At 43.7% G+C, this 26,256-nt stretch overlaps 1 protein-coding gene and 1 long non-coding RNA gene across 2 annotated transcripts in view; one reads left to right on the top strand and one right to left on the bottom strand.

Moving 5' to 3' along the window:
- Positions 1-9,949, bottom strand: part of NANS (N-acetylneuraminate synthase) — a 34,961-nt gene extending 25,012 nt beyond the window's left edge. Inside the window, exon 1 of the mRNA XM_056518278.1 lies at positions 9,722-9,949. Within this exon, the coding sequence (XP_056374253.1) occupies positions 9,722-9,853 (132 nt within the window). The 5' untranslated portion in view covers positions 9,854-9,949. The remainder of the gene's footprint in view (positions 1-9,721) is intronic.
- A 115-nt stretch (positions 9,950-10,064) lies between these two features.
- LOC130271930 (uncharacterized) lies at positions 10,065-24,114 on the top strand. Its single transcript, XR_008843571.1, has 3 exons — positions 10,065-10,154; positions 22,401-22,459; positions 23,622-24,114. It is a non-coding gene; the product is annotated as an uncharacterized LOC130271930 (long non-coding RNA).
- Positions 24,115-26,256: the final 2,142 nt, after the last annotated feature.

The following is a 26,256-nucleotide window of genomic DNA, read 5'->3' as shown; positions in this document are numbered from 1 at the left end:
GCCTCCCCCATCCCCAGTTTTATAATTACCTGTTCCCAGGGTCCACGCTACTTCTTGCTCCTGCTGCGTCCTGCGTTATGCTGTGCGCAATGACAAGTGACGTGAGCAACGTGACGTCACCGTCAGTGCGCACAGTGACAGCTCAGGAAGACGCCACCGGAGCCAGATGTGGAGTGGACCCCGGGAACAGGTAATTATAAAACTGGGGATGGGGGAGGCAATGGGGCCGGTGTGGCGGGTCGGGGGTTGATCGCGGGTGCGGCGGGTCGGGTGCGGCAGTGGGGGGGAGGGAGCGGTGACGGTGATAGGTCTCAGGACCCCCGGACAGGCAGGGGGAGAGAAGCGGGTGGCGGCGGCGGCCTATGGCACCGCAAAAGCCACTGCAGTGAATTGATTTAAAGCGCCCGCTTTAAATCAATGATCTGCAGCGGTGTCGCGGGGGGATAAATAGGCGATAACTTATACCCGAATATCGGTATAAGTTATCGGCACTAACCTCCACCGATTATCGGTATCGGCCCTAAAAAAAAAAAAAAACGATATCGGTCGATCGCTATTACAAATCTGTATAACTTTCTGACACCAGATGAATTAAAAAAAAAAAAAAAAAAAAAAAAAAAAAAAAAAAAAACTTTCACCAGAGTACCCCTTTAAGTACATTATGTAATTCTTACTGCATGTACACTCAATATTCTATATTTTTCACACCAAAAATGCACCCACATTTTAAACAGGAAAACATTTATGTCACTACCTAGTCTAGGGTAGAGCCCCCTTTCTTGGTGTTCTAAAATATAAAAAAGGGTTTACTGGGAGCCCAAGACCACTTTCAGGCTGCCTGGTGACTTCTCCCTACCCCATCACCCCTGATTAAAAGATTTCCACCTATACCCAGATAGTAAGACATTTATCAGGGCCAGGGGGCAGAGAGAAGTCCCCAGGGACCCCTTTAGTATATTATTACAATCTTCAATGGAAAAGCCGGCTGCTCTATATTTAGTATTATATGGACATACACCGCACAGTATACATGTTGGAAGAGACCATTAATAGGAATTAGATGGATAAATGTCAATTAAAGGGGTTATCCAGGAAAAAACTTTTTTATTTTTATTTATCAACTGGCTCCAGAAAGTTAAACAGATTTGTAAATTACTTCTATTAAAAAATCTTAATCCTTTCAGTACTTGTGAGCAGATGAAGTTGAGTTGTTCTTTTCTGTCTAAGTGCTCTCTGATGACACCTGTCTCGGGAACCACCCAGTTTAGAAGCAAATCCCCATAGCAAACCTATCCTGTTCCGGACAGTTCCTAAAATGGACAGAAGTGTCAGCAGAGAGCACTGTGGTCAGACAGAAAGAAAATTCAAAAAGAAAATAACTTCCTCTGTAGTATACAGCAGCTGATAAGTACTGGAAGGATTAAGATTTTTAAATAGAAGTAATTTACAAGTCTGTTTAACTTTCTGGCACCAGTTGATTTAAAAAAATAAATAAAAATAATAATAATAATAATTTAGTTTTCCAGGGACATACCCTTTTAACAACTAATCCCCTATCCACAGGATAGGGGATAAGTGTCTAAACATGAGGGTACAACCCCTGGGACCCTCTACGAGCTTCTGTCTGGCGCCCCGGCTCTCCCCATGCATGGAGCTGTGACGACCACCTTATGAAGCATGGTCGACATGCCCCCTTCTATGCATCTCTATAGGAGAGCCAGAGATACACAAGCTCTGTATCTCCAGCTCTCCCATAGAGATGCATGGAGGGGCGTGTTGGACACTGCTCTGTGCACAGAGGAGATTGCGGAGGTCCCTGCAGTGGGATCCTGTGGATAGGGGATAAATGTTAAAGCGTATCCGTCAGATCCAACTAAAAAACATTTTTTTTTTAAATATCACTCAGTTCCTAATCCTGACCATGTTCGTCTAATTTTTAGGTGTCTAGCACCTTTATAATTTTCTATTACACTTTTAATTTAGCTCACTAGTCTGAACTCCTCTCAAAGGGAGGGGGCGTGGCCTCACTGTGCAGGTCTCCGCCCCCTCCCTCAGTATGCTGTCTGCTCACATCTCCCCTAGCATTAGCAAAACTACAACTCCCAGCTTGTCCTCACTGACAGTAGAGGGACACAAGCTGACAGTGGGAGGATTTTTCCTCTAGCTGTGAGCCCTGCGCTCACAACTGTCAATCAAGGAAGTGTGTCCATGACATAGGTGATGATGCACGGACACAGCAGGACTAGTATGTGTCCAAGCAGGCGGGGGGGGGGGGGGGGCAATTGTCTGATTGGCTTTTTCTGTATGAAATACTGAAATTTTTCTAAATGAAAGCAATTGCAAAACCTATTGGTTATACATGCTTTACAACATATCAAACGTTTTTGTATCTGACAGTGCCCATTTAAGTACCAAGGTTCCCCTTTAAATATTGCATTCTCAGTATTTGAATTGTATTCCAGTATTTGCTTAACTTCAGGTGAGAGTAGAGCATTTACAAAAATTCCCAGATGTTTTTTTATGAAGCTCTATAAAGCAGATTCCCACCTTCCCATTTTTTTTTTTAATCTAGGCCTTCCTATCTCTAAGTGACTTATGAACAGTTAAAGCAAGCGTACCTGTCATAGTGAAGAAGAAAAAAAGTGACGTTACTCAGTATCTAGTCTTGATCATGTACATATTTTATGTGTCTAGGACCTATATATCCCTAACAAATAGCATTTATATATTGCTCACTTTGTGCTCTTTCCTTCTGAGGGGGCATGTCCATTACTCTCACTGTGGATGACTTATCTGGAAGCAGCCTGGCTGTCTTCAAATCACTGTACTCTGTAACCCTTTCTTCTCTGGGCAGTCTGCAAATCACTGCACAGTAGTTTTTAATGTATACATTTTCTATCTGTTTCTAGTAAAGCAGGATGCTAGTCAACATAGCTGTCACTATGTGTGTCATTCAGCTTTCAGACTCCTGAATGTCTGATCAGCTTCTTTGTCATTCATGAGTCAGAGAAAGCTTTGGCTGTTCAAACATGGTGAGAGTTGTAGTTTTGCATTGCAACAGCTTTAGCTGCAGTGTTTATTAAGCACAGTGTTAGAGCAGTGTTGCAACTCCCAGCATGCCTACACATCCTTTGTCTGTAGTTTTGCAAGAGCTGGAGGCACACAGCTAGAGAATATACAGCTCTAAAACAGAGTTTTACAAAGATTGTACCCCCAGCTGTTTTAAAACTACAACTCCCATCATGGGAGTTGTGGGAAGAAATACGTGGATAGATTCCTCTTAAGAAGGCGCTGGTACCCAAGGATGGAGATAAACTTCTTTATTGAGCCAATAAAGAAGTTTATCTCCATCCTTGGGTACCAGCGCCTTCTTAAGAGGAATCTATCCACGTATTTCTTCCCATTGCTTACTACCGGACTGACGGATGTCAAACCGGGTGATTCCTCGTGGCAGCGGTTTCCCTTGATTTCCACGCTACTATAGGTGTTGTGTTCTAAGCGCAACACCTAGGGGTAAGAACCCATCTTTTCGTTACACCTTCATTATCATCAAACGGTCCTCACTAGGGGCGCACCTCTTGTTGTTTTTTTCTCGTTTTCTATTAATCATGGGAGTTGTAGTTTAGGAACAGCTGAAGGCTGTAGTGGTGCAATGGTGATCTCCTATACTGGATACCAACACACTTTATGGCCGGTATACAGTATGCTGCAAAATACAGAGTAGTCTGTCGGCATAAAGACAGATGACCCCTTGAGGCGGCTATTTTCATTTTAGATTTTCTAGTAATATTGACTTTTTTTTAAAATAAATGTATATTTAAAAAAAGTCATCATCAGTAGTACTACAAAATATAAAAAAAAAGTTTTTCAAATTGACAATGCCTCTTTAACCCCTTAAGGACGCAGGATGTACTCAAACGGCCCCTTTTCTGAGTCCTTAAGGACTCAGGACATTTGAGTATGTCCTGTCAAATCCCGCCCCCCCCCTGCCGCTAGCTGGAGGGGAGCAGGTGCCCGATGCCTGCTGAAATCATTCAGCAGGCATCGCGGCATGTCGCCCCATGTCGGCGATGGCCACAGATCGCTGGACAATTCAGTCCAGCGATCTGCGGCAGATTCCGGGTCAATCGGGTCTCCAGTGACCCGGAATTACAGGCTGTTCGGGGCCGTCTCTGACGGGGGACTGACCTGCGCGGCGTGGATCGTTGGAGGGGAGTGACAGCCTCCTGCTGTTGCTTAGCAACAGCTCCCAGCATGCAAAAAGGGCATGCTGGGAGCTATAGTTATGCAACAGCAGGAGGCAGACCCCCACAACTCCCAGCATGCCCTTATGGGCATGCTGGGACTTATAGTTTTGCAACAGCTGGAGGCATATTTTTCTATGGAAAAGTGTACCTTCAGCTGTTGTGTAACTACAACTCCCAGCTTGCACAAACAGCTAAAGTGCATGCTGGGAGTTGTAGTGGTGCATCTGCTGGTTGCATAACTACAACTCCCAGCATGCCCGTTGGCTGTCAGTGACTGCTGAGAGTTGTAGTTTTGCAACAGCTGAAGGCACACTGAGTTAAGTAGCAAACCAGTGTGTCTCCAGCTGTTGCATAACTACAATCCCCAGCATCCCCAGCCAAAGTAGTATGCCTCCAGCTGTTGCATAACTACAAGACCCAGCATGCCCTTCCGCTGTCCGTACATGCTGGGTGTTGTAGCTTTTGCAACAGCTGAAGGCACACTGGTTGCAAAACACTGAGTTTGTTACCAAACTCGGTGTTTCACATCCAGTGTTCCTCCAGCTGTTGCAAAACTACAACTCCCAGCATGCACTGATAGACCGTACATGCTGGGAGTTGTAGTTTTGCAATAGCTGGATGCCCCCCCCCCCCCCCAATGTGAACGTACAGGGTACACTCACATGGGCGGAGGTTTACAGTAAGTATCCGGCTGCAAGTTTGAACTGCGGCAAATTTTCTGCCGCAGCTCAAACTGCCAGCGAGAAACTACTGTGAACCCCCGCCCGTGTGACTGTACCCTAAAAACACTACACTAACAAAAAATAAAATTAAAAGTAAAAAACACTACATATACACATACCCCTACACAGCCCCCCTCCCCTCCCCAATAAAAATGAAAAACGTCTGGTACGCCACGGTTTCCAAAACGGAGCCTCCAGCTGTTGCAAAACAACTACTCCCAGTATTACCAGATAGCCACTGACTGTCCAGGCATGCTGGGAGTTTTACAACAGCTGGAGGCACCCTGTTTGGGAATCACTGGCGTAGAATACCCCTATGCAATCCCTAATTTGGGCCTCAAATGCGCATGGCGCTCTCACTTTGGAGCCCTGTCGTATTTCAAGGCAACAGTTTAGGGACACATATGGGGTATCGCCGTACTCGGGAGAAATTGTGTTACATTTTTTAAAAGGGTAAAAGCAGAAAATATCCCCCAAAATTTGTAAAATTTTTGGGAAAAAAGGCATTTTAGGTAAAACATTTATTTTATTTTTTTTTTACATATGCAAAAGTCGTGAAACACCTGTGGGGTATTAAGGTTCACTTAACCCCTTGTTACGTTCCCCGAGGGGTCTAGTTTCCAAAATGGTATGCCATGTGTTTTTTTTTTTTTTTTTTTGCTGTCCTGGCACCATAGGGGCTTCCTAAAGGTGACATGCCCCCCAAAAACCATTTGTCGCTCCTTCCCTTCTGAGCCCTCTACTGCGCCCGCTGAACAATTAACAGACATATGAGGTATGTGCTTACTCGAGAGAAATTGGGTTTCAAATACAAGTAAAAATTTTCTCCTTTTTACCACTTGCAAAAATTCAAAAATTGGGTCTACAAAAACATGCGAGTGTAAAAAATGAAGATTGTGAATTTTCTCCTTCACTTTGCTGCTATTCCTGTGAAACACCTAAAGGGTTAAAACGCTGACTGAATGTCATTTTGAATACTTTGGGGGGTGCAGTTTTTTTAAATGGGGTAATTTATGGGGTATTTCTCATATGAAGACCCTTCAAATCCACTTCAAACCTGAACTGGTCCTTGAAAAAAAAGGGAGTTTCAAAATTTTGTGAAAAATTGGAAAATTGCTGTTGAACTTTGAAGCCCTCTGGTGTCTTCCAAAAGTAAAAACACGTCAATTTTATGATGCAAACATAAAGTAGACATATTGGAAATGTGAATTAAAAAAAATTATTTGGAATATCCATTTTCCTTACAAGCAGAGAGCTTCAAAGTTAGAAAAATGCCAATTTTTCAAATTTTGGGATTTTTCCCCAAGAAAGGATGCAAGTTACCACAAAATTTTACCACTATGTTAAAGTAGAATATGTCACGAAAAAACAATCTCGGAATCAGAATGATAACTAAAAGCATTCCAGAGTTATTAATGTTTAAAGTGACAGTGGTCAGAATTGCAAAAAATGGCCGAGTCCTTAAGGTGAAAAAGGGCTCAGTCCTTAAGGTGTTAAAGGGTTACTCCGCTCCCCAGCATCTGGAACATTGAGTTCCTGAACACTGTGTGCAGGCTTCAGTGTTCACGCCTGCCCCCTTGTTACGTCACGCCCCGTCATGTGACGTCACTTCCCGCCCCCTCAATAAAAGTCTATGGGAGGGGGCGTGACGGCCCTTCCCACAGACATTCATTGATGGGGAAGGCTGTGACGTCACGAGGGGGCCGGCCTGAACACGGAAGCCCGCACACAGCGTACAGAAACTCAATGTTCCGGTGTGAGGTGGAATTTTGCAGACGCTGGGGAGCGGAGTAACCCTTTAAAGGGGTTCTCCGTTGCTTAAACATCTTATCCCCTATCCAAAGGATAGGGGATAAGATGCCTGATCGCGGGAGTCCCGCCGCTGGGGACCCCCGGGATCATGCACGCGGCACCCCGTTTGTAATCAGTCCGGGACTGATTACCGGCGACTACAGGGTGGGCAGTGTGTGATGTCACGCCTCCGCCCCATGTGACATCACGCCTCCGCCCTGCAATGCAAGCCTACGGGAGGGGGCGTGACAGCTATCACTTGTATATAGTTGACATCCCGGTCCAACCACTGCTCCCCTCTAGAGAGCGGCAGCAGCAAACATACTACCTTTTGATACAGAAACTCAGTATGACAAGTTATACTTTTCACCATTCCCAGCATTGGACAGGATCCATTAAAGCTAAGAACAAGTTGTCAAAGTTAAATCTTCACACATATAGAAGTGTGTGACTATATATATATCATCGCATGTTGAAGGCAGCATCAACATACGATGCTTTTGTATGTCGGGACCATCGCATAAACGGATATGATATCCGGCAGCGCAGACTGCTTCAGCTACCACCGGATAGCCGTTTACGGTGCCCCATGTGCTCTGGTGATGGTCTCCTACCTGTCCTCGGGGCTCCGGAGCGTCCTCTTCGGGATCCCCTCCATCGCCGGCACTCTCCATCATCGTCATCATCACGTCGCCGTGCACGCCGTCCCATCATGCAATAGAAGCGGCGTGCATAGTGACGTGATGACAACGACGTGAGAGCGACGATCCCAGGCAGCAGAGACATTCTGGAGCGGCGGCAACAGCTATGGTGGGCGACATCCAGGGCAGTGGTGACGAGTCCGGAGCGGCGGGGACAGGTGAGTACAACTTCCTATTCTTTACATTGCACGGATCCCTCAACATACGATGGTTTCAACAAACGATTGTTAATTTGGGACGAATTACCATTGTATGTTGAGGGACCACTGTGCGTGTGTAATATATATATATATATATATATATATATATATATATATATATATATATATATATATATATATACATATACACACACACACACACACACTTCTGCAATCTGCTAGTAGAGTCTGCCTACAGGATATGTTCACACGGTGGAATGTCTGATGAATTCCTCTGCAGCAGTGTCCCATTGATTTCAAATGGAATTCTGCTGCGCTGTGCACACGGCAGAATTTCTGCAGCAGATGAAATCTTGATTCCAGCATCTGCAGAAAGAATATGAACCATTTCCAAAACAATTGTAGGGGCAATTTGATTGGTTGCTATTGGCAACTCAGCAACTTTCAGCAATATTGATAATTCTCCCCCTTGATGTTTGGACTTTGGCCTCTATACAGAGGCAGACTGATCCATCACCCCCTACACTTTGGCCTCCTCTATATAGATGCAGATTGATCCATCACCCCCTACACTTTGGCCTCCTCTATATAGACTGATCGATCCATCACCCCCTACACTTTGGCCTCCTCTATATAGACTGATCCATCACCCCCTACACTTTGGCCTCCTCTATATAGACTGATCCATCACCCCCTACACTTTGGCCTCCTCTATATAGGCTGATCCATCACCCCCTACACTTTGGCCTCCTCTATATAGACTGATCCATCACCCCCTACACTTTGGCCTCCTCTATATAGACTGATCCATCACCCCCTACACTTTGGCCTCCTCTATATAGGCTGATCCATCACCCCCTACACTTTGGCCTCCTCTATATAGGCTGATCCATCACCCCTACACTTTGGCCTCCTCTATATAGGCTGATCCATCACCCCTACACTTTGGCCTCCTCTATATAGGCTGATCCATCACCCCCTACACTTTGGCCTCCTATATATAGACTGATCCATCACCCCCTACACTTTGGCCTCCTCTATATAGGCTGATCCATCACCCCCTACACTTTGGCCTCCTCTATATAGGCTGACCCATCACCCCTACACTTTGGCCTCCTCTATATAGACTGATCCATCACCCCCTACACTTTGGCCTCCTCTATATAGACTGATCCATCACCCCTACACTTTGGCCTCCTCTATATAGACTGATCCATCACCCCCTACACTTTGGCCTCCTCTATATAGATATAGACTGATCCATCACCCCCTACACTTTGGCCTCCTCTATATAGATATAGACTGATCCATCACCCCTACACTTTGGCCTCCTCTATATAGGCTGATCCATCACCCCTACACTTTGGCCTCCTCTATATAGATATAGACTGATCCATCACCCCTACACTTTGGCCTCCTCTATATAGGCTGATCCATCACCCCTACACTTTGGCCTCCTCTATATAGATATAGACTGATCCATCACCCCTACACTTTGGCCTCCTCTATATAGACTGATCCATCACCCCCTACACTTTGGCCTCCTCTATATAGGCTGATCCATCACCCCCTACACTTTGGCCTCCTCTATATAGGCTGATCCATCACCCCCTACACTTTGGCCTCCTCTATATAGATATAGACTGATCCATCACCCCTACACTTTGGCCTCCTCTATATAGATATAGACTGATCCATCACCCCTACACTTTGGCCTCCTCTATATAGACTGATCCATCACCCCCTACACTTTGGCCTCCTCTATATAGGCTGATCCATCACCCCCTACACTTTGGCAGGAATCTTGCAGCAATCTCTTCAATCCAACTCCCACCTCTCCTAACACCCACACTGAAGAATACATTTTAATGTGTTACCTTGTAGAAGACAGAGGGCGAGATGCCCAATCATCAGTGCCAACCCATCTGAAGCAGGGTGGCACTATACTAGCCCATGCCCCAGGCAGTCCAATCAGATGCCATAGGACACAAAGCCCACTCATCCTCACCCTGCTGCACAGGGGCACATACCTCCCTATGACGTCATCATATAGCCAATAGTTTACTTTGCCACAGTATAGTGGAGCTCCATTCTGTTACCTTAACCATGCGGATCATCTTCTTGGCGATCTCTAGGTCTCCCTGGTGATTCTGCCCAATCTCAGCGATGATGAAGCATGGGTGATCGCCTCCCACCATACGGCCGGGGCACAGCTCAAACTGGAGAGACATGGTGGCTGCAGACTGCGGTAGGAGACGTGAGAGATGAATGCGGTGACCGTGCTTCTGGACGTCTACAGCAGCCTGCTCTGCCTGTCATTGACGTGTCCACACCCGGGCCACACCCCCCAGCCAATCACAAGCCGGCATAGAAGGAAGCCAGGTCACCTGATCCAGATAGGAAAAGGGTCGGGCTGGAGGCGCCCTGGCCACGCCCCATGTGATACTCCGGGTGTCTCTGTAGTGTCATCCTGAATATCTCACCGGCCGATCACGTGATCGCAAAGACATAATATTGGGGGGAATGAGGATTGTAAGATATATGAGGGTCTGTATGAAATCATGGGGGGGGGGGAGTGTATATATTGTGTATATATTAGGGGGGGAGTAGGAATGTAGGATATAACGGGGGTCTGTATGAAATCATGGGGGCGGGGGGGGGGGACAGTGTATAATATTGGGGTGAATGAGGAATGTAAGATATATGAGGGTCTGTATGAAACCATGGGGGGGGGGACGGTGTATAATATTGGGGTGAAAAAGGAATGTAAGATGTAATGGGGGTCTATATGAAATCATGGGGGCGGGGGGGGACAGTGTATAATATTGGGGTGCATGAGGAATGTAGGATATATGAGGGTCTGTATGAAATCATGGGGGGGCAGTGTATAATATTGGGATGAATGAGGAATGTAGGATATAATGGGGGTCTGTATGAAATCATGGGGGGGACAGTGTATAATATTGGGGTGAATGAGGAATGTAGGATATAATGGGGGTCTGTATGAAATCATGGGGGGGCAGTGTATAATATTGGGATGAATGAGGAATGTAGGATATAATGGGGGTCTGTATGAAATCATGGGGGGACAGTGTATAATATTGGGGTGAATGAGGAATGTAGGATATAATGGGGGTCTGTATGAAATCATGGGGGGGCAGTGTATAATATTGGGATGAATGAGGAATGTAGGATATAATGGGGGTCTGTATGAAATCATGGGGGGACAGTGTATAATATTGGGGTGAATGAGGAATGTGGGATATAATGGGGGTCTATATGAAATCATGGGGGGCAGTGTATAATATTGGGATGAATGAGGAATGTAAGATGTAATGGGGGTCTGTATGAAATCATGGGGGGCAGTGTATAATATTGGGGTGAAGGAGGAATGTAGGATATATGAGGGTCTGTATGAAATCATGGGGGGGCAGTGTATAATATTGGGGTGAATGAGGAATGTAGGATATAATGGGGGGCTGTATGAAATCATGGGGGGGAGTAGTTTATACTATTGGGGTGAATGAACAATGTAAGATATAATGGGGGTCTGTATGAAATATTAGGGGGACAGTGAATAATATTATGTTCAGGGGTCAGTGCATAATAATGGGGGGGGTGGAGAAATGGAAAATATAATGGGGGCTGTATGAAATCATGGGGGGGAGTAGTTTATACTTTTGGGGTGAATGAACAATGTAAGATATAATGGGGGTCTGTATGAAATATTAGGGGGACAGTGAATAATATTATGTTCAGGGGGGTGGAGAAATGGAAAATATAATGGGGGCTGTATGAAATCATGGAGGGCAGTAAATAATATTATGTTAGGGGGCAATGTATAATATAATATTGGGAGAGAGGAAGCAATGTAAAATATAATGGGGGAGGGGCTGTATAAAATCATGAGGCCAGTGAATAATATTGTGTTCAGGGGTCAGTGTATAATAATGGGGGGAATGTAAAATATAAAGGGAGGCTGCATGAAATCATGGGGTTAGTGTATAATACAGGGAGTAATCTAAAATATATTGGAGATCGAAGTATAACGTTACATAGGCCAGTTGACCAGCATGCCTTGTCCCTATGCTCGGCACCGATTGAGCCTAGTCCAGGTTTACTCATATGTGAACAACAAGAGCAATAGAGCCAACCGGTGCACACAGTATCCTGCAAGGTGCTTTTATTTTTTTCAATGCGTAACCCCTTAAAGGGGTATTCCGCCACTAGATGTCTTATCCCCTTTCCGAAGGATAGGAGATAAGATGTCTGATCGCGAGGGTCCCGCCGCTGGGGACCCCCGCGATCTCATCTGCGGCACCCCAGACAGCTGGTGCACAGAACAAACTTTGCTCCGTGCCGGATGACTGGCGATGCGGGGTGGAGGCTCGTGACATTACGGTCATGCCCCCGCAATGCAAGTCTATGGGAGGGGGCGCCATACATTTTGTGGTAAAATAAAAGGTGTCATTACAAAGAACAATTAGTTGAGCAAATAACAAGCCCTCATATGGGTCTGTACATGGAAATAAAGGAGTTATGACTCTTAGAAGGTGAGGAAGAGAAAATTAAAATGCAAAAATGAAATTGTTTGTGTCCTTAAAGGGAACCTGTCATCAGATTTTACCATATATTAAGCAGGGATGGTGATAATAAGAAGTTAGAAGGCCTCCCCTGCCGGCCCTGTTAGTAGTCCCCTGGACTCCTATATTACCTAGTTCTGTCTTCTCCGGCTGTAATTACGTCCCCCTCAGCGTGATTGACCATGGCCCGAGTTATTGCTCAGCTCTGTCTGCATAGGGAATAGAGTGATGACGAGGGCTGTCAATCACACTAAGAGGGTGTGTTTACAGCTTGAGCCGAAGGAACTAGGTAAGTAAAGCTCCCCACCCTGGAGACTACTTACTAAACCTGTGGGGGAGACTTACAAGCTTCATATCCACACCATCCCTGCCGGCAGAAACGTCTCCAGAGGAAGGTGAGGAAGAAGATTTTACTATACATAACATGTTGCCAAGCCTTATATATGGTAAAATCTGATGATAGGTTCCATTTAACCCCTTAAGGACTCAGGGTTTTTCCATTTTTGCACTTTCGTTTTTTCCTCCTTACCTTTTAAAAATCATAACCCTTTAAATTTTCCACCTAAAAATCCATATTATGGCTTATTTTTTGCGTCGCCAATTCTACTTGCAGGGACATTAGTCATTTTACCCAAAAATGCACGTCGAAACGGAAAAAAAAATCATTGTGCGACAAATTTGAAGAAAAAACGCCATTTTGTAACTTTTGGGGGCTTCCGTTTCTACGCAGTGCATATTTCGGTAAAAATTACACCTTATCATTATTCTGTAGGTCCATACGGTTAAAATGATACCCTACTTATATAGGTTTGATTTTGTCGCACTTCTGGAAACAATCATAACTACATGCAGTAAAATGTATACATTTAAAAATGTCATTTTCTGACCCCTATAACTTTTTTATTTTTCCACGTACAGGGCGTTGCGAGGACTCATTTTTTGCGCCGTGATCTGAAGTTTTTATCGGTATAATTTTTGTTTTGATCTGACTTTTTGATCTCTTTTTATTCATTTTTAATGGTATAAAAAGTGACCAAAAGTGCGCTTTTTTTGACTTTTGAATTTTTTTGCGCGTACGCCATTGACCGTGCGGTTTAATTAATGATATATTTTTATAGTTCGGACATTTACGCATGCGGCAATACCACATATGTTTATTTTTATTTATTTTTACACTGTTTTATTTTTTTTATGGGAAAAGGGTGATTCAAACTTTTATTAGGGAAGGGGTTAAATGACCTTTATTAACACTTTTTTTTTACTTTTTTTTTGCAGTGTTATAGGTCCCATAGGGACCTATAACACTGCACACACTGATCTTTTACACAGATCACAGGCGTGTATTAACACGCCTGTGATCAGTGTTATCGGCGCTTGACTGCTCCTGCCTGGATCTCAGGCACGGAGCAGTCATTCGTCGATCGGACACCGAGGAGGCAGGTAAGGGCCCTCCCGGTGTCCGGTCAGCTGTTCGGGACGCCGCGATTTCACCGCAGCGGTCCCGAACAGCCCGACTGAGCAGCCGGGTCACTTTCAGTTTCACTTTAGAAGCGGCGGTCAAAGCTTCTAAAGGGTTAATACCGCACATCGCCGCGATCGGCGATGTGTGGTATTAGCCGCGGGTCCCGGCCGTTGATGAGCGCCGAGACCGACGCCATATGATGCGGGATCGCGTCCTGCGTCGTTAAAGGGGTATTCCAGGCGAAAACTTTTTTTTATATATCAACTGGCTCCGGAAAGTTAAACAGATTTGTAAATTACTTCTATTAAAAAATATTAGTCCTTCCAATAGCTATTAGCTTCTGAAGTTGAGTTGTTGTTTTCTGTCTAACTGCTTTCTGATGACTCACGTCCCGGGAGCTGTGCAGTTCCTATGGGGATATTCTCCCATCATGCACAGCTCCCGGGACGTGACATCATCATTGTGCAGTTAGACAGAAAACTTCAGAAGCTAATAACTATTGGAAGGATTAAGATTTTTTAATAGAAGTAATTTACAAATCTGTTCAACTTTCCGGAGCCAGTTGATATATAAAAAAAAGTTTTCGCCTGGAATACCCCTTTAACCCGATAACGACCATGGACGAGTATAGACGTCCAGGTTGGCGGCCGTTCCCGCACCTGGACGTCTATACTCGTCCATTATTCTCGTGGGTGCTGCCCAGTGCACCCACGAGATCGTGGCAGGGACTCGGCTGTATCACACAGCCGGGACCCTGCTGCACTGCCAGGTCCCGGCAGTTTTAACCCTTACAGCCGCGGTCAGACCGCGGGCTGTAAGTGTTATGACAGAGGGGGTGCTGTGTGTGGCCGCACTGCCGGGAGTGAAGTTCACTTCGCTCCCGACAGTTTAACCCTTACAGCCGCGGTCAGAAGTGACCGCGCGCTGTAAGGTGTTCTGACAGAGGGAGGGGGCTCCCTCTGTCTCCTCTGCAGCACTCCGCATCGCGATCGCGGGGTGCTGTGTGTGGCCGCGGCTGGCCGGGACCTGCCGCACTGCCGGGAGTGAAGTTCACTTCACTCCTGACAGTTTAACCCCTACAGCCGCGGTCAGAAGTGACCGCGCGCTGTAAGGAGTTCTGACAGAGGGACGGGGCTCCCTCTGTCTCTCCTGCAGCACCCCGGAGCATCGCGGGGTGCTGCTGCATACCTGGGCAGCCGGGGGTCCTACAAAGACCCCCAGGTCTGCCCTGGGTATTGCCTGAAAGGACGTCCTAATATGCTGCCTGCTAGTGAAAACTGGCAGGCAGCATATAACTGCAATGCTTTGGAATAATAAGTATTCCAAAGCATTAAAAAGTGTTAAAAATAAATAAAACAAAAGTGTAAAAATAAAAAAAAAATTAATAAAAGTGTAAAAAATATAAAAAAAAAATAAAAATATTTAAAATACATTTATTAAATGAATCTAATAAAAAAAAATGTGTAGGATCGCATTGGCGGACATCCGCAGCATGTAATATGCTGCGGATGTCCACCATGTGATCCTACACATTATGCAGCAGTCACGGTAATGAGCTCGCTGCTGCGGCTGGGTAGCTTTGTGTGTCCACTCATAGCGGCGGATTCCCGCCGGCAGTCATGAGCGGACACACTGAGCTACCCAGCCGCAGCAGTGATGGATATATTCTCCATGAGCAGGTGCTTATTCCCACAACATGGCGGATATATCCATCAGGAGCCTTAACTGTCACAGACAGACGCGTTATACTGCCAGCCGACCAAGGACCAATCAGAGTGGTCCCTGGTGCAGCCAATAACTTGTAGGGGTGCGGTATATAAATGGGGTCACTTGTGGGGGTGGGGGTACTGTTCTGCCCTGAAAGCCAAATTGCGCTCCTCTCCTTCTGAGTCGTACCACGCGGCCAAGGAACCATATCTGGCCAAAGCGTGGGTATTTCCGAACATGGGACAAGCAGCTCAATAAAATATAGGGTGCATTTCTTTCAATATCAGAGGTGATGTACAAAAAATATGCCCCCCAAATGATGCATTTGTGAAAAATTGCAAATTTCGAATTTTTAACACTGACTTTGTAATAATTCCTGCCAAAAAACTATGGTGTTAAAATACTCACTGTACCCCCCTAGCGAATACCTTGAGGGGTCTAGTTTTTAAAATGGGGTAATTTGGGGGGGGGGTTCCTTTGTTCTACTACATTTTAATTTCTGCAAACCTTGCATAGCACACAAAAAAAGATGTACTTTTCAAATTTTCTAAATTTCAAGTTAAATTGTTAGGCTTCTAACTAATTTAAAATGTTAATTAAAAACAAAAAAATGACGTCAAAATAAAGTAGACATCTGAAAGTATAAGTTTCATAAACCATTTGGTCAGTATGTATAAATATATGCAACCAATTAGTGTTAAAATAGCAAAAATCATAATTATTTGTAAAAATGTCATGATTTTTTGCATTGTAAAAAAAAACTACAAATGATATCGGCTTACTTTTACTATGTACATGTAGGACAACTTGTGACAAAAAAACAATGTCAGAATTATCGTGATTGGCAAAACGTTACCAGAGTTATTCTCTAATAAAGACAGACATCCCCGATTTGAAAAAAACAGGCCTGGTCTTTTAGGGGCGTACAGGTTTATTTGCATTGGTCCTTAAGGGGTTAAGGCCAAAGTGAGCTGTGTCTTTATAGCCCCTAGACATCTTATCCCCTATCCAAATTTCTCATTGTTCTATATACATGGCTGTATGAGGGCCCATTTTTTGCACCTTGATCTGAGGATTTTTTTCGGTACTAGTGACTTTTGTAATCACTTTTTGCTGATTTTTGGTCACATAATTTTTGGGAATGTGATGTGACCAAAAAGCAGCAATTTAGGTTTTTTTTTTGTTAGTTTTTTTTTTTACATACACACCATTTGGACATTTACTCACGTGGCAAAACTAAATGGGGGAGATTTATTAAAACCTGTCCAAAGGAAAAGTTGCTGAGTTGCCAATAGCAACCAATCAGATTGCTTCTTTCATTTTTCAGAGGCCTTTTAAAAAATGAAAGAAGTGATCTGATTGGTTGCTATGGGCAACTTAGCAACTTTTCCTCTGGACAGGTTTTGATAAATCTCTCCCAATATGTTTATTGATTTTATTTTTTGGAGATATACATTTTTATTAGGGGAGTGGCTAATTCACACTTTTTACTATTTTTTCACTTTTTTAGAGGATAATAGAGGATAATTTAAAGCAATCTCAAAGTATGCCCCTGTTATGCTTCAGATGCCGTGATGAGTATGGACCATGGCCTCTGAAGGGTTAATGGCCGGCATTAGTGTGAGCGACGGGTCCCCGGCTGGTACGCCATCGCAGCTCTTGCGGTTGCTTCATGTAAAGGTTGTAAATGTATATCCTGGTGCGTTAAATACCAGGTACATTTACATTCATTGTCCTTGAAGGGGTTAACACTACCAAGGGGATTTTTTTTCCCCCGAAGATTAACAACACAACTTTCTAACATAGTAACATACACTGCTCAAAAAAATAAAGGGAACACTTAAACAACACAATGTAACTCCAAGTCAATCACACTTCTGTGAAATCACACTGTCCACTCAGGAAGCAACACTGATTGACAATCAATTTCACATGCTGTTGTGCAAATGGAACAGACAACAGGTGGAAATTATAGGCAATTAGCAAGACACCCCCAATAAAGGAGTGGTTCTGCAGGTGGTGACCACAGTCCACTTCTCAGTTCCTATGCTTCCTGGCTGATGTTTTGGTCGCTTTTGAATGCTGGCGGTGCGTTCCCTTTAGTGGTAGCATGATACAGAGTCTACAACCCACACAAGTGGCTCAGGTAGTACAGCTCATCCAGGATGGCACATCAATGCAAGCTGTGGCAAGAAGGTTTGCTGTGTCTGTCAGCGTATTGTCCAGAGCATGGAGGTGCTACCAGGAGACAGACCGGTACATCAGGAGATGTGGAGGAGGCCGTAGGAGGGCAACAACCCAGCAACAGGACCACTACCTCTGCCTTTGTGCAAGGAGGAGCACTGCCAGAGCCCTGCAAAATTACCTCCAGCAGGCCACAATTGTGCATGTGTCCACTCAAACAGTCAGAAACAAACTCCATGAGGGTGGTATGAGGACCCGATGTCCACAGGTGGGGGTTGTGCTTACAGCCCAACACTGTGCAGGACGTTTGGCATTTGCCAGAGAACACCAAGATTGGCAAATTCACCACTGACGCCCTGTGCTCTTCACAGATGAAAGCAAGTTCACACTGAGCACATGTGACAGACGTGACGTGAGTCTGGAGATGCCGTGGAGAATGTTCTGCTGCCTGCAACATCCTCCAGCATGACCGGTTTGGCGGTGGGTCAGTAATGGTGTGGGGTGGCATTTCTTTGGGGGGGCCGCACAGCCCTCCATGTGCTTGCCAGAGGTAGCCTGACTGCCATTAGGTACCGAGATGAGATCCTAAGACAATGCTAGACCTCATGTGGCTCGAGTGTGTCAGCAGTTCCTGCAAGAGGAAGGTATTGATGCTATGGACTGGCCCACCCGTTCCCCAGACCTGAATCCGATTGAGCACATCTGGGACATCATGTCTCATGCCATCCACCAACGCCACGTTGCACCACAAACTGTCCAGGAGTTGGCGGATGCTTTAGTCCAGGTCTGGGAGGACATCCCTCAGGAGACCATCCGCCACCTCATCAGGAGCATGCCCAGGCATTGTAGGGAGGTCATACGGGACGTGGAGGCCACACACACTACTGAGCCTCATTTTGACTTGTTTTTAGGACATTACATCAAAGTTGGATCAGCCTGTAGTGTGGTTTTCCACTTTGATTTTGAGTGCGACTCCATATCCAGACCTCCATGGTTGATAAATTTGATTTCCATTGATAATTTTTGTGTGATTTTGTTGTCAGCACATTCAACTATGTAAAGATGAAAGTATTTCATACGATTATTTAATTCATTCAGATCTAGGATGTGTTATCTTAGTGTTCCCTTTATTTTTTTGAGCAGTGTAGTTCATAAGGTTGAAAAAGGCCAGAGTCCATCAAGTTCAACCTATACCCCTAATGAGTCCCTACTGAGTTGATCCAGAGGAAGGCAAAAAACCCTCATACTCGAGGTAAAAATTCCTTCCCGACTCCAATATGGCAGTCAGAATAAATCTCTGGATCAACTTTCTGTCCCTATAAATCTAGTATACATAACCAGCAATATTATTCTCCAAAAATGCATCCAGACCCATTTTAAATTATTTTACCAAGTTATCCATGAACACCTCCTCCGGGAGAGAATTCCACAGTCTCACTGCTCTTGCAGAGAAAAAAAAATGGAAATTCCGCGGTGGAATTTTTAAGTGAGAATTCCTCACCAATTCCTCAGTGTGAACGGGGCCAAACAGTAGAAATTGTGGGAATAAATATAAAGACATGCAATATGCAAACATAAAACCATCTAATATACTGTATGAAATTATATATATATATATATATATATATATATATACACTGGAGATAAAAATTAGAGAACAATTTATGAACACTTGATTTTTTTCAGACATAATGTAATCTACATTGATCATCATTTGAAGGATTTGTGTAAAGGGGTACACCATGCCATTAGAACAGTGTTTTACAAAATAACCAAAGTATATCAATATAAAAGCTTTATTTTTCAAAAAACGTGATAATAAAGGAAGATTGTAAGTAATTTTCTGAAGGTTCCAACAGTCACCAATCAGTAGGTTGTGTACAGGCCTTTGCTTTGAATGACTTCAGCACATCTGCGCCCCCCACAGGACATCACTAGTCTCTCACAATGCTCTGGTGGGATTTTGGTCCACTCTTCTTCCAGTCTCTTCCACAGTTCTGTGACTGTTGTGTTTTTTTTTGGCCATACCTTTGTCACCAAGGATTTTCCAGAGGTTTTCTATTGGGTTTAGATCAGGACTCTGGGCTGGCCATTTCAATGTTTTCAGTGTTTTCAGGTTCAAGGAACTGCTTTACCCGTTTTGCTGTGTGACAGGAGGCATTGTCCAGTTGTTGGCTGATTGAGTGATGAACGCAAGGAAGGAACCATGTGTTGTTGAAGAAGGTTTTGATACGGACTTGCATTCACTCTGCCATGTAGCTGTATGAGAGGTCCAACTCCTGCTGCAGAAAACATACTCCAAAGCATGACACTTCCTCCACCTTTCGCTGACTTCTTTACATACTTGGTTTCAGTCTTTCCCCCAGTTTGTCGACAAACATAATGTTTCGCATCCGACCCAAATAAATTAAACTTGCTTTCATCACTAAAATGAACTCTGGACCACGATTCCTCTGTCCACACAACATGCTCCTCAGCAAAAGTGAGTCTAGCCTTTTGATTCTTTCTGCTAATGAGAGGTTTGGTCATTGCAGAGTGGGCTTTCAGTCCAAATGCTCTTAAATGTCAAGACACTGTATGACTAGACAGATCCTTACCCTGTTCAGTGCTGAACTGGCGAGAAATTCCAGCTGCAACTCTTGCTATGGCTGATAGGGTCACCCCTTTGGCCTTCATCTGGACAACCTGCCACCGGAGGGTTTCAGTCAGTTTGGACTTTTGCAAAGTCAGTGAAAACTGGAAAGTTTTGCTGCCAGTTAGAAATAGGGTTTGTCAGATCATTAAAGCTTACCCGTCAGATCCCACAAAAAAACACATTTTTTTCAAATATATCACTCAGTACCTAATCCTGACCATGTGGCATTGAAAGAGGCTTGCTACACTATCATCAGAATTTTAGCCCTGACAAATCAGCCTCTTTACGTAGTTTACAATCAGATGACAGTATTATCATCAAACCGGCAGATAAAGGGGGTGCTATAGTCATACAGAACAAGAGTGATTACCTGACAGAAATACATTCACAATTAGCTGACCACCGAGTATACAGACGTTTAGACTCTGACCCCCTTATTTCTATCACCTCCAAAATCCGGACTACCGTTGACCGTTATCTTCAGAGTGGTGTCATTGATGACAAAACGCATACCTTTTTGTTAAAACAATTCCCTATCACTCCTGTACTATATACCATCCCTAAGATTCACAAAAACCTCCATAAACCACCCGGAAGACCCATAGTAGTTTCCACAGACTCTATAATATAACCCCTCTCTATTCTCCTTGAAAAAATGCTAACTCCATTAATCACATCCACACCTTCATTTCTACTTGACACCTCTTCCTTTTTACAACTCATTCACGAAACTCATCATGTTGCTCCAGGTACAATTCTAGTTACCTTTGACGTCAACAGTCTATATACCTCGATACAACATTCCAAGGGCTTACACGCAGTTAAGAATCTTCTAATCACATCCAACTTTGACACATCCACCATCGACCTCTGCACTGATCTGTTGGAATTGGTGTTACAAAATAATTACTTTCTCTTTCAGGATAAGTTTTTTCTTCAGGTACAGGGTACCGCGATGGGATCCAATGTGGCGCCTCCGTATGCAAATGCCTATATGTCTGACTTTGAATCTCGTTTTATCTACACCAATCCTCTTCCTATCACACGCGAAAGTGTGGAAACGCTACATTGACGACATATTTTGCATATGGAGCTGCACATTGGATTCTCTCTTACAATTCCACACTGATCTTAACAGTATCTGGCCAGAGTTACAGTTCACCATACACCACAGTACCGAATCAGTCAACTTTCTCAACACAACGGTACAGGTCCACAGCGATGGTCATTTATCAACAGACCTATACACCAAACCAACAGACAGGAACAACCTTCTTTTACACTCCAGTTATCATCCCAGAGCTACCACTAATTCACTACCCATCTCTCAGTTCCATCGTATCAACCGCATTGTCAGCGACCCTATAATTAAAGAGAGACGATTGGATGACATGTCAGCCAAATTTCGAGAACGCGGATACCCCAATCATATCCTTACCAAAGCCCGCACACCTAGACCCCCTAGAGTCTCCAGATCCAACACCACTAATACTAGGGTCCCATTTGTCCACACTTTTCACCCATTCTCCTACAGGATCCATGGCATCATTAGAAAGCACTGGCCACTACTTCAACAGTTGATGAATTTCAGAATCCATTTCTCCCTTGCTTTAGACAACCGACTAATCTTAAGGATAAGCTTGTGAGGGCTGACATTGGTACCACCCGTACCAATTACAGGCAAACTACCCTAAGGACCCAGAGAAAAGGGACATTTCCATGCCTACACTGCATTCACTGCAACAGTGTCATCAGGGGCGAATTCATACACCACCCCTTGTCAGGTCAATCTCTCCCCATCAAGGGTTATTACACCTGTGATTCCAATTTTGTTGTGTATTTACTGAAATGCCCTTGTGGATTAGTATATGTAGGAGAAACCACTCAGCGTGTAAAAGACAGAATAGCTCAACACAAGAGTACAATTAGGCGTCAGAACCTATTACTTCCGGTTCCATACCACTTCCATACACACAATCATTCCCCATCACAATTACAATTACGGTTCCAGATTCTGGAACATGTCCCATGGAGCAGACGTGAAGGCGACCGCATCAGACAACTTAAGACACGTGTAGCTTATTGGATCCACAAACTACAGTCCCTGGAACCCAGAGGACTCAACAGAGAATACGATATTACCCAATTATGATTGTTTTGTTATGATCACTTTACTATTTAACATCTTTGTCTCTCTATCTCCATAGGCCCCCTAAGGATGATTGATCTGGATCAATGCTGCGGTGGTTCTCATACACGGTGCACTGTATCCTTTTTAACATTGAGGTTTTATTTGTTTTTTTGTGTTCTCTACATTCATTCTTCTATCATTCACATTACTCCTAGTTTCTCCGTACTCTGTTCATATTTTATACCTCGATCTGCCCCCCCCCCTTTTTTCCATTTTTTTCCTTTTTTCACTCGATTTTCCCCAAATCTTATCAATCCTCATTACGCTTATCTCCTATCTATTTCCTGCTCCCCGACTTTTACTTACTTCATATTTCCTTTATTGGAACCTTTTTTCCTCCCCTTCTCTTCCTATCATCATCTTCTATTATCTCATAGTCTTACCCTATACACCTTGTACCCATGATCATATTACTGACATATTATTACTCCACTCTTTCATAACATTCACATTTTCTTTTCCTTTTTTCTTCTTTTTTCTTTTTTTCTTTTTATCTCAGCTATTCCATTCCATACTCCATCCCCGTTTTTCTATATATTGATATACCAGTTTGACACACTTATCTTTCCTTTTTTCTTCCCTTCCTTCTATTTTTACAATCTCTCTATTACTATTCCATTCATCCCATTTATATTTTTCCATCTCATTTCCCCCCTTTTTTTCTTCTTTTTCTTCCTCTATTTTTCTCATTTCCCCAGTTCATCTCTTTTTTCATTCCACACATTCTCACTGACACATCAGCCCATTATCATCCTCCCTTATCCATTGTGTATTCAGTTTTACTTCGTTGGCCATTTTTTACAGGTTTTTTCCCCTATAATCCAACAGCAGATACTAACACTTCCACCTTCTGAGCGCAGTGGAACACATAGTTGCGTTCCAAATGCCGAACTTCCGGTCATGTGACCGCAAGTATCGTCCAGAGCGCAGGGAGCGGCCGCTTTTTCCCTTAGGTATGTACAAAACACGGTCCTTCTCTCCCTCACAGCCGCTCCTTCCCTGATCCTAATATTTCATCAGATATCATGCCCATAGCCACACACTATGTGGCTTATCCTAATTGACACCAGCCACACCACTTCCGGTACTATGAACCGGAAGTGCACGCCAGCCCCATCACATAAGCCCACATTTCACATCCGGCTTCATCCACATGCGACTTCTGTCGCCATCTCTACTCACCTGCCACACGGTCACAGGATACAGTTTTCTCCTTAACTTCACCCCTCCTCCGCAGCAATCCGGTGAGTCACCCAGCCATCTACAGTGGTCAGCCAAACTTCATCACCTGGTTGTAATGTTATGTTCTTCTCTGATTTTGCACTAGGACTAGCCCCCCCTCTTTGATTTATGTACATCATTGTTATATCATATCCCTGTTGGCGCAATATTGATGTTATCTTATGAATTTTTGATCACCATAATATCTGCAAATTTCTGTAGACCCGCTACTATAGACTGCTATGAATTCGCTTTGATGCAAATGATGTGTATGTATACAATTTTGCCTCAATATCTTTCACCAATCCTTGAGCAGCATTAGTCCATTTTTGTTCTGATCTCTGTGAATAATTTTTGTTGTTAATCAACTATTCAGATGGACTATTTATTATCTATGTATATGATATTATATACTGATGTTATGCTGTTTCACATAGGTCTGAGGAAGGTCATTTTTGACCGAAACGTCACATATATTTTTGGATTGCAAGAATAAAATTTACTACTATTTTCACAAGTGGAGTGCTATGTTATTATTTCTTTAAATCTACACGGGTTGGGACCCTAACAGTGCACCCACACTTTGACATAGAGTGCCGTATCTTCTATCAACATAATCCTGACCATGTACATCTAATTTTTATGTGTCTATCGCCTTTATTTTTTTTTTTTTATTACACATTTAATTTAGAACCAACACTCTCAGAATCATTAATAAGGCCTATGTGATAAAATGAATCCTTATTTGAAATCATCAATACAAGTGGACATATAAAGGTACACTGACAATACAAAATTATGTCTCTCGATCCGGCAATTTGTGCACAGATCACAACTCAGGAAGGGACGGGATATAGGATACAGGTGAACCCCTACTTCTTAGAAAGCCCTACCTAGTCTAAACCCTTGCCCTCACTGAAAAAATAAGTGTGGACAGGGTTAGGATGATATTAATATTTCATTAGAAATACAATAAAAAAGATGAAATGTATTTATTGAGGCATCTAGTGCTCCCTTTCCAACGCGTTTCTCCCTTAGCAAATGACTAGGGTTCATCAGGGAATGGAGGAGAAAACATTACAATAAGATATAACGTATGATAAAGATAAATATAATTATAAAGCACAATTGAGTGAGTCATAGAACTGCTTAGGATAACAATCCCAATAACTAAACCCCAAGGCCGAAGCCCGGGGTGTAAACCCCTATTGCTTACCCCTTAAAAGTTGCCACCATTGCCTCTTGAGAAAGCCGCGGAGGCGGCGAAACATGTAGAGGCGGCATTTGTGTGTATTTTTTAAGCGACACCAGAGTGATCCCTTGAACAGGCAGCCACTGCAGGGCTACCTAGTACCTGAGAGGACATTGATCCTATAGATGCACCCACTGATATATTTGGATCACATGGTCGTCAGTTTTAATCGTTTTGTTGTGGGAATTACTTTTTAACCAATATTAATAAAAGTTAACTTTTAAGGGGTAAGCAATAGGGGTTTACACCCCGGGCTTCGGCCTTGGGGTTTAGTTATTGAGTCTGATTTTGGCCCCTTACTACCCTAGGGTAATTTTTTCCATATAGGATAACAATGAGCTGAGTACATTCACTATATATGATGCAAGTCGAATGATGTGTCCCCTATATTGTAAACATGACGCCGACTTAGTCCAGAATACGACCAGAATGAGGTGAATCTAGCTCTGTATTAGCCACATATAGTGTCCGCAACCATAGCAATCAGGAATGGTGAAGTAGTCCCAAAACTATTTCAGCAGGACTACGGGGTTAGACTTAAGGTGATCTCCAAAATCAGAAACAAATCAATCAAGACCAGGACTTCCACTTAGGAATCAGTGCCCTCCTAGACCTGCAATTAGTCCATCCAGGTCAATATAGTAGAGGTTCCATTTGTTATATAGCAGTTACCTTGATGAATGATGATGATTGCGCAATAAAAGGCGTGTCACAGATATGTTAACAAGGGAAAAAGAAGGGATGAAAAAATTCCCAATCTTCGGCTCAATGGCCTTCCCTGGTTTGGCAGTTCAGACGCGTGGACCCACGATGATGTGTGTGACACACATCATCGTGGGTCCACGCGTCTGAACTGCCAAACCAGGGATGTTTTTTGTAGATCACTTTGGTTGGTCTAAATTTGGTGCAATTGCACCAAATTCACCATACTTGTGCAAAGCACGTGATAAATTTTGTGCAAAGTTATTCTGTATAAACAGCTGTCTATAGATGACTGTATATGCAGGATACAGTAGGCAGACGTCGACAAATGGAGGCACCCTATTTAGGATCACATTATGTACTAACCATTTATTTTTTTTATTTTCTTCTCATTTCAGATACGTGAATGTGGAGGACTATGTCAGATTCTGTGGACTGCGACGATGACCATCTTTTTTAAAAACATTTTTTAAATGGTTAACGAGGGCTGTGGGGGAGCGTTTTTTTTAAATAAAAATGTTTTTTTCAATGTGTCGTTTCTTTATAATTGAATATTTAGGTTTAGTAGTGGAAGCCGTCTTATAGACAGATGCCATTACTAAGCCGGGGCTTAGTGTTAGCCACAAAAACATCTAGCGCTAACCCCCGATTATCACCCCGGTACCCACCGACCCAGGGTTGCCGTGAAGAGCCGGTA

The sequence above is a fragment of the Hyla sarda genome, chromosome 1, assembly GCF_029499605.1.
Source record: "Hyla sarda isolate aHylSar1 chromosome 1, aHylSar1.hap1, whole genome shotgun sequence".
NCBI classification, from domain to species: domain Eukaryota; kingdom Metazoa; phylum Chordata; class Amphibia; order Anura; family Hylidae; genus Hyla; species Hyla sarda.
Note: the sequence above shows the minus strand (reverse complement) of the source record. Positions and strands in the feature narration are given on the sequence as shown.